The sequence below is a fragment of the Balaenoptera musculus genome, chromosome 1, assembly GCF_009873245.2.
Source record: "Balaenoptera musculus isolate JJ_BM4_2016_0621 chromosome 1, mBalMus1.pri.v3, whole genome shotgun sequence".
NCBI lineage: Eukaryota > Metazoa > Chordata > Mammalia > Artiodactyla > Balaenopteridae > Balaenoptera > Balaenoptera musculus.
The window spans coordinates 12,027,350-12,040,257 of NC_045785.1; the positions used below are offsets into that span (position 1 = coordinate 12,027,350).

The 12,908-nt window shown below is 57.7% G+C and overlaps 1 protein-coding gene across 2 annotated transcripts; it reads left to right on the top strand.

Annotated features, from left to right (window-relative positions):
- The first annotated feature begins 12 nt into the window (after positions 1–12).
- TMEM82 (transmembrane protein 82) lies at positions 13–4,514 on the top strand. Of its 2 annotated transcripts, XM_036828947.1 has the most exons (6): positions 522–728; positions 871–943; positions 1,144–1,318; positions 1,939–2,356; positions 3,585–3,772; positions 4,104–4,514. In XM_036828947.1, the coding sequence occupies exons 1-6, from the start codon at positions 641–643 to the stop codon at positions 4,191–4,193; spliced, it is 1,032 nt and encodes a 343-aa protein (XP_036684842.1). In that variant the 5' UTR covers positions 522–640; the 3' UTR covers positions 4,194–4,514. The 2 variants fall into 2 exon arrangements, with proteins under 2 accessions (XP_036684833.1, XP_036684842.1); XM_036828938.1 differs by having other exon boundaries at positions 13–943.
- Positions 4,515–12,908: the final 8,394 nt, after the last annotated feature.

Consider the following 12,908-nt stretch of genomic DNA (forward strand, 5'->3'; position numbering starts at 1 on the left):
TCGGTCTGAGACAGGAGGATCCAAAAGAACGGGGGCGAGCCAGCCCCGCCCCTCAGGCCAAGTGAGGCCTGCCACCTAGTGGACACGGGGAGGATCGTCAAGGCGGGCTGCCCTACCGCGCAGGAGGGGAGGGCCCAGAGCTGGATCCCAGCACCGGGCTGTGGCGGGAGAGACGCCCCCCTCCAGACCTTGGGCTGAGAGGGAAGAGCCTGACCTCAGGCTGTGGGGAGATCGAAGCCCCCCTTCCAGACCTTGGGCTGAGGCGGGGACCGAGACCGGAGGCTGGGGGAGGGCAGAAGAGGCGAGGCCTGGGGCTTCAGGAAGGGATGGGTGGCAAGGCCCAGGGGTGGGTTGGTCTCTGTCCTGAGAAAAGCAGGACAGAACCAGCCCACCCAGAGATGCCCCCCACCACATGCTGCCCAAATGGGGAGTCCCTGGGCAGCGGTGTTAACCCAGCAGCCCAAAGGTTTAAGGCCCTGGCTCTCCTCCCCTCCCCTCCCCTCCCCTCCCTTCCCCTCGCCTGGGCTTTTGACCCCTCCCAGCCCCTCCCCTCGCCTCCACCACCTTTGCCCGGTGGTGGTGACGTTGCGGTCTCGCTGGCGCAGACCAGGCCGGAGGCTGGGGCTGGATCCTGGCGGCCATGCTCTCCCTGCTGTCCCTCCCCTCCTGGCTCCCCAGCCTCCCCTCCCTTGAGTGGGGCTCCAGCCTCCTCGACGCCCTCCTGCAAGGTGAGCGCCTCCCCCATCCCCCTCAGCCCCGCCCCCTCCGGGACACCAGCCCAGCGCAAGACGTACGCCACCCACGTGCGTCTCCCACCGCCCCCTCCTCTAACCCTACCAAGCTACCTACCCTCCCGACTAACCCCGTCAGGCCTCGTCGGGGCCTGCGGAGTCTCCGTCCTGAACAACCTCCTGAAGGTCTACTTCTTCGTGGGCTGTACCAAGTGAGTGCCCGCCTCCCCGGCCCCCTCCCAGCCCCTTGGAGCCCACACTGCATGCGACTCCGGCCTCCTCCGAGGGGAGGACTGGGAGGAAGAGACCACCCGTCCCTAACCCCCAGGGTGTGGCTGGGGGCACCGGGACCCCCTCCAGGGACGAGGCTGGTGGTTCTGCCCCTCTGCCCGCACCCCATCTGCCTCCACAGTGACCCGGAGCGGCGGCTTGAAAAGGAGCGGCTGCGGGCCCAGTGGGCCTCGCTGGAGACCGTGCACCTGGCAGGGCTGGCCCTGATCCTGACCGTCGTGGGGGTCCGGGTGGCCGCCCTCGTGGTGCTCGAGTTCTCCCTCCGGGCTGTCTCCATGCTGCTTTCCCTGGACAAGGTAAGACCACAGGCAGGTGGTGGGTGAGGACGGCCCGGCCCTGGGCCCTAGTTTTCACCCCCAAATACAGGAAACTGGGCCCAGTTGTCACCGCCAAAGCCGAGTCTCCACTCAGAGTGGACACCACCCCAGTCCAAGAAGATAACACAGCAGCTCCCAGATGTCGAAAGCTTCCCATGAGCCAGGCCCTGTGCTAGATGCTTTGAGTGCATCATCTCATCCTCAGAACCACAGGGGGTAAAAGTCTGCTGTGATCCCGATCTCACACATGGGAAACTAAGGCTCAGAGATGTTACGTGGCTTATCCGTGGCCAACAACCAGCAAGAAGTAGAGTCGGGCTTTGAACCCAGGTCTCGAAGGCTTTGAGCCACCACCCTTCAGCAGGCAGATAGGTCCCAAGTAATCATCATGATTGAAATTAAGCTGAAAGAAATGATCCCAGTAGGGCTTGACCTGAAGGCAATATTCCCTCTTTGGGAACAGCCCCTGAGGTTCCTTCGGGCCCCGGCCTCCCACAGAGTGGACCATCTGTACCTTGACACCCTCTGGGTGTCCGCGCGGTGAGGAGTGGCCTGAGCCCTCACAATCGTGGCCCCTCTCTGCCACCTCCCCCGCCCAGGGCGCCCGGGGCACCGAGAGGCTGCAGCTGTACCTACTGTGCCAGTACTCACTGGGCTGTGGGCTGACCTGCAGCCTGAGCTTCCTGCAGGAGGGCGCCCCGCAGCGCACGCTGAACCTGCTGCTGGGCCTGGGGCTGGCCGCGCTGCTCAGCTCGGGCACCCGGCGCCTCCGCCGCCACGTCTGCCAGCTCTACGAGCTGCACAGCAGCCAGCGCTACTGTGGGGTCTGCCTGGGCCTGCTGGCCGGCGCTCGCGGCCTCCCCCGGCTGCTGGGCCGCGCCCTGGCCGTGACCTTTGCAGTGGGCAACCTGGCAGCCGTGGCCCTCCTCAACCGGGACTTCCTGACCACCTCGGAGGCTGTGCGTTTCTGGATGCCGCTCACCATCTGCTACACCCTGCTGCTCATCTACATGCAGGGTGAGGGTCGCGGGCGGCAGTTCATTCACTCGGCACTCACATCCCACCGTCTGACCCAGGCCCAGCGCTGTGCTAGGCCCTGGGGAGGCCGACGGCACTCAGACCCTGCCCCTGCCACCCCAGAGCACCCAGCCTGCTAGCAGGGGCCACGCAGTGGGGCAGCTCAGATAAGGGTGCAGCGTGCAGGGGGAGCCTGGAGACACAGTACTTGAATTGGGCCTTGAAGGATAAGCAGGAGCCCCTGGGAGAGATGAGGGAGCAAAGGAGATCCTGGCAGAGGGAACCATAAATGCCAAAGCCCAGAAGTGAGACAAGGCGTGAAAAAGGTTGGAGTGTTGTCACGGAGGCAAGTGGTTCAGATGAGGCTGGCTGGGTTCACAGGGGCCTGATGGAGAGCTGTCATCATCCAGGCAAGGCAGTCTGATGAGAAGCCATTGCAGGGTTTTAAGCAGGGGAAAGTGGCCTGATCAGATCTGGGCTCTAGGAGGAGCCACCTGGCTGCAGGGTAGTGATGGGGTGGAAGAGTCAGGACAAGGAAGGGCAGTCAGGCAGGCAGAGCAGCAGGTGCAAAGGCCCTGAGGTGCGAATGAACCTAGCATGCTTGGTGAAAACTTGGATCGCTGGGGCTAGAGAGCAAGGGGGACCAAGTCAGAGATGAGACGAGGTCGGAGAGGGGACTCCGGTCACATGGGGCATTACCTCACAAGGTGAGGAGTTTGGAGTTTACTCCAAATGCAGTGGGAAATCCTGGGAGGATTATAAGCAGAGGAATGATTTCATCTCGTTAGTGTGTTGAGAAGGCTACCGGCTGCTGAGTACACACTGAGTTGTAGGGTCAAGATCAGAAGACCGGAGCCCAATGAGAAGCCTGCTGTGAGAGATGAAGGGGGTTGGGACCCAGATCTACTTGGCAGAAAGAGCTCATAGGGCTTACTGATGGATTGCACGAGGGAGTGCAGGAAAGGGGAGTCAGGACAACTCCTGTCCTGACTGCAGGGGGAGGCTGTGGGTGGGCAGTGAGGCCTGGGAGGAAGAAGCGCCCCTGTAGTTGCTCGGAGTGGGGGTGGGTGAGGAGGAAGGGAGCGGGGCTGCCTGGGGAGGGGAAGGCACGCGCTGAGGAAAGCGGGAGGGGGAGCTGGGGGATCCAGGCAACCGTCTCAGCTGGACCTCAGGGCAGGCAGACAGGCAGATGGTGACGGGGACGGTGACGGGGACCGTGTCTCTGTAGAGGAGCAGCAGCGGCATCCCGGCCTGCAGAGCCAGGTCCAGACGGTGCTGGTACGCATGTGCGGCCTCTTGCTGCTGCTGCTGACCGTGGGCCGCTGGCTGGACCTCCTGGGCATCCTCATCTCCCTGCTGGGCGAGTTCTGGTGTCTGCTGGGCACCCGCACCCTGTTTGATCTTTGCCAGATACAGGTGGGCACCCCCTCCCTGAACGTGCCCCAGACACTGAAGCCCTGCTCCACACAGCCCTGGGAGCCTCGACAAGTTTTCAGAAGAGCCGGGGTGACCTTTCTTGGGGTGGGGGTCGGAGGCAGCTGGAATCCCCTCTCCCACCTGGGGTTAACTTTTGACCCCTCGGTAGCCAGGGTCACTAGGAACGGGGCGGGCGCCCCCCCCACCCTATCCAGTGCCCCAGAGGCCCCTGAACGGGAGGAAGGCCCTGAAAATCGGAAGGCTGAGGGCCCCCTGCGGGATGGGGGAATTGAGTGGCGCCCTCCATCCTTTCTTCCCTGCCTGCCCTCAGGATTTTCCACCCCAGAGGCCTTCCGCGTCAGCTCCAAGCCAGCCCCAGCCCTCGGCACCTGCCCAGCCGCAGGGGACGGCCCCCTCCTGACTTACCTCTGCAGGGACTTGGAGTCTCTCAGAGCCGCCCGGGGCTCACCTGGAAGCAGAATGGCAGGGCTGCCCCCCACCTGGAGCACTGGGGACCCCCCCGGGAGGGAGGGGAGGATTTGGGGCTGGGCCCCTCAGAGGGTGGGGACACATGGAGGCTGCTGGGTTAACCCTCTTTTTCTCAGGGTGGGCAAAGGATACAGCCCCTCAGCCCTGCCTTCCCGGAGCGTTGGGGGGTGGGGAGAGATTGTATCCTCAGAATGGCTTCCCCCTTTACCAGCCTCCCTTGCCCTTTCCACAAACAATAAAGGTGATTCTCTCAGATTTGTCTCAGAATCATGAACACACAGAGAGGTGAAGGGGCTTTTCTAAAGCCACAAAGCTCTCCGACTGAGGCAGGCTCCTGGGATATGGGCCAGCTGGGTCCCTGGGGTTCAGGAATTTAATGCTGAGGTGGCTGAGCAGGTGACGGGGATGCAGTGGCGTGGATGGGCACGTGGTCTAGGACTCACCTGCTTCTTGGGTGGATGATGCCGCATCCTGTCCCATCCTAGGCTAAGAAACAACTGGAGGGAGTACGATGCTTAGGCCTCTGTCGGTGCCCTTGGTCCCCAGCCTCTGACCCTGACACGAGGATCCTTCCCGTCTCAGCCCTGTTCAGCCTTGTATCCCCTGCAGGGCCCAGCTCATGAAGGCCACAGAGTATATGGAAAAAGGTTGGGTACCAGCTCCTCTGCTTACCTGCTGTGTGGCCTTGGGTAGGCCACTGCCCCTCTCTGAGCCTGTCAGAAGAACAACTACCATGTGTTGGGCACTGCGCTGAGCATTTTTATTATCTCATTTCAACATCAGCCCCAAGAGGCAGGTACTCTTATCCCTTTTTAGATTCAGAAACCGAGGCTCAGAGAGACTAAGTAACTTGCTCAAGGACACACAGCTAGTTGGTGGCAAGGCAGGATTTGAATCAGGCAGCCTGACCCACAGAGTTCAAGTGCTGTGCATGTTCCCTGCTACCCACTTCTTGTTGAAGAATTGGGACCAGGGAAACTAACAGAGGTGGGCATAAAAAATACGGCAGGTCCATTCCTGGTAGGTTCTGGAATGTTGTTCCCACCACCTTTTGTCCAGGTTAGCCTGAGGCTCTACCCACACCCATGTTCTCCTGGCCCAGGCACCCAGCCCACAAGGCAGTTTGTGTCCATGGGGATTGAGGACCCCAACTCAGGGGCCCTTTCCCAGGAGGGACCCAACAGAGCAAAGGAGACTCCCAGCCAGGGGGCTTCCAAAGGGGTTGTGAGGGTCAGGTTGTCTGGGAGAGGCAGGGGAGGCACCAGGGAGGAGGTGGGACCTGGAGAAGGTTCTTCGAGGATTCCGGGCTCTAATGGGTCCCACTTCTCAGCAAAGCCCACCGTGGTCACCCAAAGTCTACTGCTTTGGAGCAGACAGAGTCTGGCCTAGGATTCCACTCCCCACCCTGGGTGCACCTGAGATACGGGGACAGGCTGGTCCCAAGGCCGGACAGGGCGGTTTCAGCTCATGGCCACCAACAGACAGTTCGAGCCCAACTTCTGATCCCCTGCTCTCCATCCCACCCCCAGGAGGGGCCTTTCAGCCCCAGAGTAGCTGAGGTGGGGGAAGTGCCTGTGGATGTCCCTCCCCCAATACAGAACCCAGCCCACCTCTTCCTGGGAGTGTGCTTGGTTCCCTCTGGGCAGGAAACTTGCCCCAGTCTGGGAGGAAATGGCTCAGTTAGGTGAGCACAGGGCCAGCCCCTTGCCAGAGCCAGACCGGACACCGGGTTCCAACTCGGGCCTGATGTTTTTGCTGGAAGGTTCCCTAGCCTCCCAGCACCCCCATACAGCCCGGGACCCAGTGGGGACAGGGCTGGGGGGAGATTGGACTTGGCAGTCCTTTCCTTTTTATGGGCACAGGGACTGTTTTCCAAACAAAAATTGGGCCACGTGGGCTGGAATAGTATTCTTTTCTTATCTGTTAAATTATCTTTGTGAAAAATCTGACAAGGGTATAAAAATTCGATCACTCTAGTGAGCCCTACCAAACAAAGAGAACTAGGCCTGAAGTCCAGAGGGCAGAGGAAATCGAAAAGGTATGGTCTGCAACAGGGGCATGAAGCTGAACTTGTTCTGCCACAGACCATGAGATGCCAGTTCCTGGGCCCGAAACAGCATCCTTCTGAAGAGGCGGGAAACCCGAGCCCCAGTCCCTGCTAAGAGGGAATGGTACCTCTGGAGCACCTGGGATTGGGGTGAGCCTTCCTCCTCCCTCCTGAGCCCCCCCACCTGTGGGTTTTCTGAGCTATGGCATTGTCCCTCTTGATGTCCTGCATTCCTTCCCCTATTACTGAACATCTGCAGGGGGCGAGGCTCTGGGCCAAATACTGAGGATGAGCAAGATGCACAAGTAGCAACTGGTGCTGGAAAAAAAAAAAAAAAAAAAAAGTTGGGTATGGGGATAGAGTGACAAGGGTGAAGGAGGGTGTATTTGTTATCTACAGCTATGTAGCAAATGACCCTGAAACAGCAGCGTGAAACAACAGACACTTATTGTCTCACTTTTTCTGGGGGTTGGGAATCTAGGTGCAGCTTGGCTGGGTCTTCTGGCTCAGAGTCTCACAGGCCACAGTCAAGGTGTCACCCAAGGCTATGGTGTCATCTTAAGGCTCGACTGGAGCAGGATCCACTTCCAGTCTCACTCACATTGCTGTTGGCAGGATTCAGTTTCTCATGGGCTAGGGGACCGAGGGGCTCAGTTCCTCTCTGGCTATTGGCCAGGGTCTCCCTCAGTTCCTTGCCACGTGGGCCTCTCCATAGGGCAGCCCACAACATGGCAGCCAGCTTCCTGACTGTGGAAGTCACCGTCACCATAGAAGTCACCATCTTTGTAACCCCGTGTTAAAAGCGACATCCCACTCTTCTGCTGTATTCTACTGGTTAGAAGCAAGTCGCTGGGTCTAGCCCACCCTTTAGAGAAAGGGATTACACAAGGGCATGGCAGAGGGTGGGGGTCCTCAGGGGGCCGTTCTAGAAGCTGCTTTCCACAGAAGGCTTCTTTGAGGAGACCTGAATGGACTGCAGGAGCAGGCCAAGCGGAAAGCTGAGGGAAGAACACCCCAGGCTGAGAGAACAGCACAGGTAAAGGCCCTGAGGTGGGAACAAGCTGGGGGAATCCAGGAACAGCAGGAAATTTAGCATGGCTGGAGCATCACAGAGAGGATGGAGTGGCAGGAATGAGGTCACAGAGGTGGGCAGGGACCAGATCGCTCAGGGCCACAGCCAGCATTAGGAATTTATTCCCCTGTGATGAGCAACCAGTGGAGGGTTTGCACATGGAGGTGACATAATCTGACTTTTACGTTTTTAAAGGATTCCTCTCCTTGCTGTTTTTAGACTAGACAGTGTAGAAACAGTAAACCAGTTTGAAAGCATTTGAAACAACCCAGATGAGAGCACGGGGGCTTGGACCAGGGTGGTGGCCGTGGAGGTGGCCAGGGTAGTTGGATTCTGAACATGTTTTGAAAGATTGATAAGATTTCCTGGTCAATTAGATGTGGGCTTGAGAGGAAGAGAGGAATCCTGGGAACTCTTTGATTTGGGGCCTGAGCAACTGGGTGAATGAGATGAGGGCCTCCAGGGACAGAGCAGGGTTACCTCAAGCAGGTGTGGTCAGCATCAGTGGAGGGTCCAGGTGTTGTGAGGTGTGTGATGTGGTCTGGAGTTCAGAGAGACCTCGCTGAGAAAGAGCTGCAGAAACCAGTCCTGAAGGTTGAGGGGGAGTTCCCAGGACATGGGGTGGTGGTGAAGCCCAGGCAGGTCTCAAGGCTCCTGAGTGGCCTGAGGGATGGAGGAGGGGTCGGGTCAGTGTGGCTGGAGCCGAGGAGGCAACGGGCACAGTGGCGGGAGATGCTGCCACAGAAGTGGGCTGGGGCCGGATCGCCAGGACAGGGGAGGGGTTTCGCATTTTCCCCAAGAGCATTGGGAGCCACAGAAGGGGTGTCGGGGCCTGTGATGACCACATGCTGCTTTAGCGAGATGGCCTGGCCGGCTTGGAGAATGGATTGTAAGGAGTAAGAGCAGGGCGAATCCAATTTTAAGGGTCTCCTTTAGGGACTTCCCTGGCAGTCCAATGGTTAGGGCTCCGCACTTCCAAGGCAGGGGGCGCAGGTTTGATCACTGGTTGGGGAACTAAGATCCCACATGCCGCATGGTGCGGCCAAAAAAAAAAAAGAAAGGGTCCCCTTTAGAAAAAAGAATACAAAGTTCATATGAAAGTGAATATTGATTGAGAATGAGAAAGAAAAGGAGGACGAGCTGCTGGAACCCTGGAGATTTGGGTCCTTCTTCTGACACCTCTGTGGGCAGTTTGCCAGGAACACTTAAAGAGAAATGTTTCCTGAGGGTAACCTAGCTGCCCCTCCCTCCTAGAACACTTCATAACTTCCAGAGACCCCCAGTCCTCACAGGGGCCGTGCAAGTGAGAGGCCTGAGCATTTAAGTTTCATTAACTTCACAGTAAGCCCACCTCTGCGGAAGAGAGAAGTGGGGAGGCCGGCGAGGGGCCCTGGCAGGGTCTAGGCCACATTACACTTCAGTAAGGAGGGGTCTCAGGGATGGGGGTCCTCACTGCCAGAGAGCAGTGAGGTGTTGGATAGATGCTGCCAGGGGTGGAGAATCGCAATGAAGCAGGAGCTCAAGGAGGGGCCTGGGGTCGGTGGGGGAACAGGGCCGGCTCAGGGACCCTCCCAAGTGAGTGATGCCAGGACTTCCTTTCCTCTGTTCACAGAAGGGGCTCTGACCTTCAAGGCCTGGGTCAAGGAAGGGCCTTTCCAGCCCACTGAGACTCACGCCCCCCCCATGGCCACCCCACACATCCCGCCCCTCACCGTGAAGCCTGTGCGAGTGTGCTTAGTTGAGGGGGGGCCATGGGAACCAAGGGGTCCGGCCAGAGCCAGCTCAGGACACTGGACCAGGAGGGGATTAAGAGCCAGACGTTGTTGTCACGGCCAGGTCTAGAGGCTGGGCCCTGCCTGGCCCAAGTGGACACTGGCTTGGGGCCTGAGAGTGGGGAACTCCATGTGGCTATATCTGTGGCTTGGTCACTCCCTGCTTGGTTTTTGAACATTTCCCTACGCGCTTGGCCTGTTTAGTAAAAGGGCTTGGAGCTAGACTACATGGGCTTGAAAGAAGCTTCCTAACGGAGATGACCCTGAGCAAGTTACTCTCTCTGTGCCTCAGTTTCCCCACTTGTTGAGAGGACTGAACAGGATGATGGAGGTAGGGCACTTAGACCGGAGCCTGACTGTGGCCTCTAGTGCCCTCCCCATCGCCCCCTCCCCACAAAGGACTGCACCTCAGTCTCGGCCAAGCCCTTCTGACGTGAAGGGTCAATGAACACAGCTGAGTAAGAGGGACTGGGAAGGAGGCACTGGCTCAGGCGGCAGAAGCAGGAATGGATCTCAGCGAAGGAAGAGAATGAAGAGGTCTCCCCCTTCCCCATTTTGTCCACCAGACTGCTCCCCAGGTAGAGGAAGAAGAAGCACATTTGCATTTTATTTGCAAAGAGCTGCATGAGGAATTATAAGCTTGAGCTACGTATTTTTCTTGCATTATTTTCCCCCAGGCTTCAGGAGGACCTTGTAAGGAGTTGATTGTTCTTTTCTCTATCTTCCCGGAGAACACTCAAGGTTCAGAGAAATTAAGTGTCTTGCTCAAGGTCACAGAGCTAATAAGTGGGGGAGCCAACATCCAAATTCAAGTGGGTCTGACTCCAAAACCCAGGCTTCTTAACGGCTCACTACCCTTTACTACTTCTCATGTGATTTGCATATGCAGCTACTTAAGACCCCCTACTCTTACTCCTGCATTTCATCAGAATTACTGAGACCCTACTATGTGGCAAGCACTGTGCTGGGTGCTGGAGACATGGAGAATAATAAGACACAGCCCTGCTCCCAGTTTGGTGGGTAAAGCATATTGGTTCAACCCAGCAGCGTTGAAATGAATCCTTAGGATTGACATGAGTCCTGACACCTGGAGGAATCAGGGCAGGCTTCTCAAAAGTGGTGACAGTGGTGCAGAGTTTGGAGGAAGAGATGATCCAGACCCATGGAGTCTCACCAATATTCCTCATGACTTTGCTGTAAGCAACAGAAATAGTTTTAACTGGTTGAAGAAAAATCAAGAAAAAGGAGAATGCATTGGCTCCAGAGATCCAGAGGTAGGACTTCAAGCATGGCTGGATCCAGCAGCCTAAGTGATGTAATCAGTTATCTCTCCTTTTTTAAAAAAATAAATTTATTTATTTATTTTTGGCTGCATTGGGTCTTCATTGCTGCACACAGGCTTTCTCTAGTTGCGGCGAGCGGAGGCTACTCTTTGTGGCGGTGTGTGGACTTCTCATTGCAGTGGCTTCTCTCATTGCAGAGCACAGGCTCTAGGCGCGTGGGCTTCAGTAGTTGTGGCTCGCGGGCTCAGTAGTTGTGGCTCGCGGGCTCTACAGCGCAGGCTCAGTTGTTGTGGCGCACAGGCTTAGTTGCTCCGCAGCATGTGGGATCTTCCCGAACCAGGGCTCGAATCCGTGTCCCCTGCATTGGCAGGTGGATTATTAACCACTGCACCACCAGGGAAGCCCATTATAGATTTGGGTCTCCTTCTCTATCATCTTTGCCCTGCTGTCCTCTGTCTTTGTCCAAGTGTTGGCATAAATGGTGCCAAGCTTGCATCCTGTCACGCTGGAAAAATACTGCCTCTTTCTACGTAGCTCCAGCCAGGCATTGAGAGTGGGAGTGAGCTTTCCCAAAGAGGAATTGGGTGCTGTTACCAGAACCCGAGAAAGTGATGCTAACTGACAGGAACCATGGTGTCCCTTGGATTCTCCAGCGGAACCAAGTCTTCCTTACCTTCAGCACTTTTGTCCATCTCACTATAATATTCCCAAACCTCTGTCCTCTATATCATGGGAAGAGGAAAGCAACTCACCTGAACACCTGCTAAGCACCAGGAATATTTATCCACATTCATCCCAACAAATCCTCACAAAGCCACAGGGAGGTACTGCTATCCCAGGTTCACAAGAGGAAACTGAGGCTCAGAGAGAAGTGACTTGCCCAAGGTAATAGGCTGGCAATAGCTGCAGTCGCTCACAGATACTGATGTTACTCATATCTGTGCTTGCCCCCCTCCCCCTGCAGCCTGCCCCTGCTACAGTTTGTGGGAGCCCCCACTTCTCTGCACTGCTGCACCCCTGCCCAGCCCCTAGCACAGTAGGTGCTCAGGAAACAAGTGTTGAACTGACCTGACTTCAAGCAGGCAGAGTGGACGATGGAGGGAGGGGTAGGAGCAGAACCAGGACAGGGAGGTCCAGGGGGGTTTCTGAGGCTGTTTGCCAAGCAGTAGACCCCCGACCCCAACCCGGGTGTATCATTTCACGCAGCTTCACACGTGGGCACCCCTAGGCTAGGGCTGACAGCTCTGCTCTGACCTGGCCCAGGCGGAGCCTGTCCAGGGGAAAGGCAATTGGACCAATGGATGCTTCCCCACCTTGGGGTCACCGGCTCCCTGGGGGCTGCACCTCAGGGAGCCTCAGAGGAAAATCACAGAGGGGAGGACACCTCCGTGCCACTCTCCCCAGGCCTGTCACTTTTCTTGGATCTAGCTGCAGAGCAAAGGGACCCTGTGAGCAGAGAGCTCTAGAAACCAGGTGAGAGTGATGTGGGAACAGCCAGCGCCACCACTGGTGAGGCACCAACTCTGGACCAGGCCCTGGTGCGCCCTTTCCCTGCCTCTGTCCCCAGCAGCTCTGCAAAGGGGAGCATTCGTGTCTTCATTTGAGGTCAATCAGTCCAGCTGCCCCATGTTACAGGTGAGGAAACAGAGCCTCCGAGAGGGAAGGAACTTGTCCAAGGTCACAGCCAGCACCAGAGCGCTAGGAGTTAAGCCTAAGTCTGACCTCAAAGCCCATGTTTTCCCTACTGCCTTCCTCTCCCTGGAATGCCCTCCCCTATTGCTCTCGTGGCTGGTTCCTCCTCATCTCCTCCCGGAGAGGCCTGCCCTAGCCCCACCCACACCCCTTATTCTGTCTCAGCCCCTTGCTCGTTCCTTTATAGCACACATCACCGCTGGTAATTATATTCATTTTTGTTGGGAGTTCCCTGGCGGTCCAGTGGTTAGGACTCAGCGCTTTCACTGCCAGGGCCTGGGGTTCAATCCCTGGTCGGGGAACTAAGATCCCGCAAGGCAGCCGAGGACACAGTAGGTGCCCGACTGCTCTGTGGGCAGTAGGTGCCGTGTTCCCCAGCACACTGGACAGCAGCAAATGTCCCCACTGCCCTGGATCTTGCCCCTCTCTCCCACCCCTTCCCTGCCACCCAGGGTCTCAGCTGCCACGACCCTAATAGACGATTGAGCCCCCTTGCTCAGGGGCTTGGCAGAAAGCTGCTCGAGCCTGGCAGGACAGGAGGAGGGGAGCAGGGCCTCTGAGCTGGCAGACAAAGGGCGTGTGTTCTCATCCAGTGCACTTCCTGGGTTTCCATTGCAGGAAGCCGGGCACCTGCTAAGGTGACACCGACACCAGGGCTGGTGCGGGAGTCCCTTGTCCGGGACGCTCCTCTCCACCCTGGAGCAGCGGCAGAGGTGGGACAAGCGACCAGGGGTGTTGGACAGCCGGTAAGTGGTGGCAGCTGGACCTCACATACCCCTTG

Bases quoted from the DNA above. Each gene is read 5' to 3' on its own strand.
- TMEM82 (XM_036828938.1), top strand. From the start codon at position 327: ATGGGTGGCAAGGCCCAGGGGTGGGTTGGTCTCTGTCCTGAGAAAAGC. The intron at 944-1,143 runs GTGAGTGCCCGC...CTGCCTCCACAG, and splicing joins TTCTTCGTGGGCTGTACCAA to TGACCCGGAGCGGCGGCTTG. The intron at 3,773-4,103 runs GTGGGCACCCCC...GCCTGCCCTCAG, and splicing joins TTGATCTTTGCCAGATACAG to GATTTTCCACCCCAGAGGCC.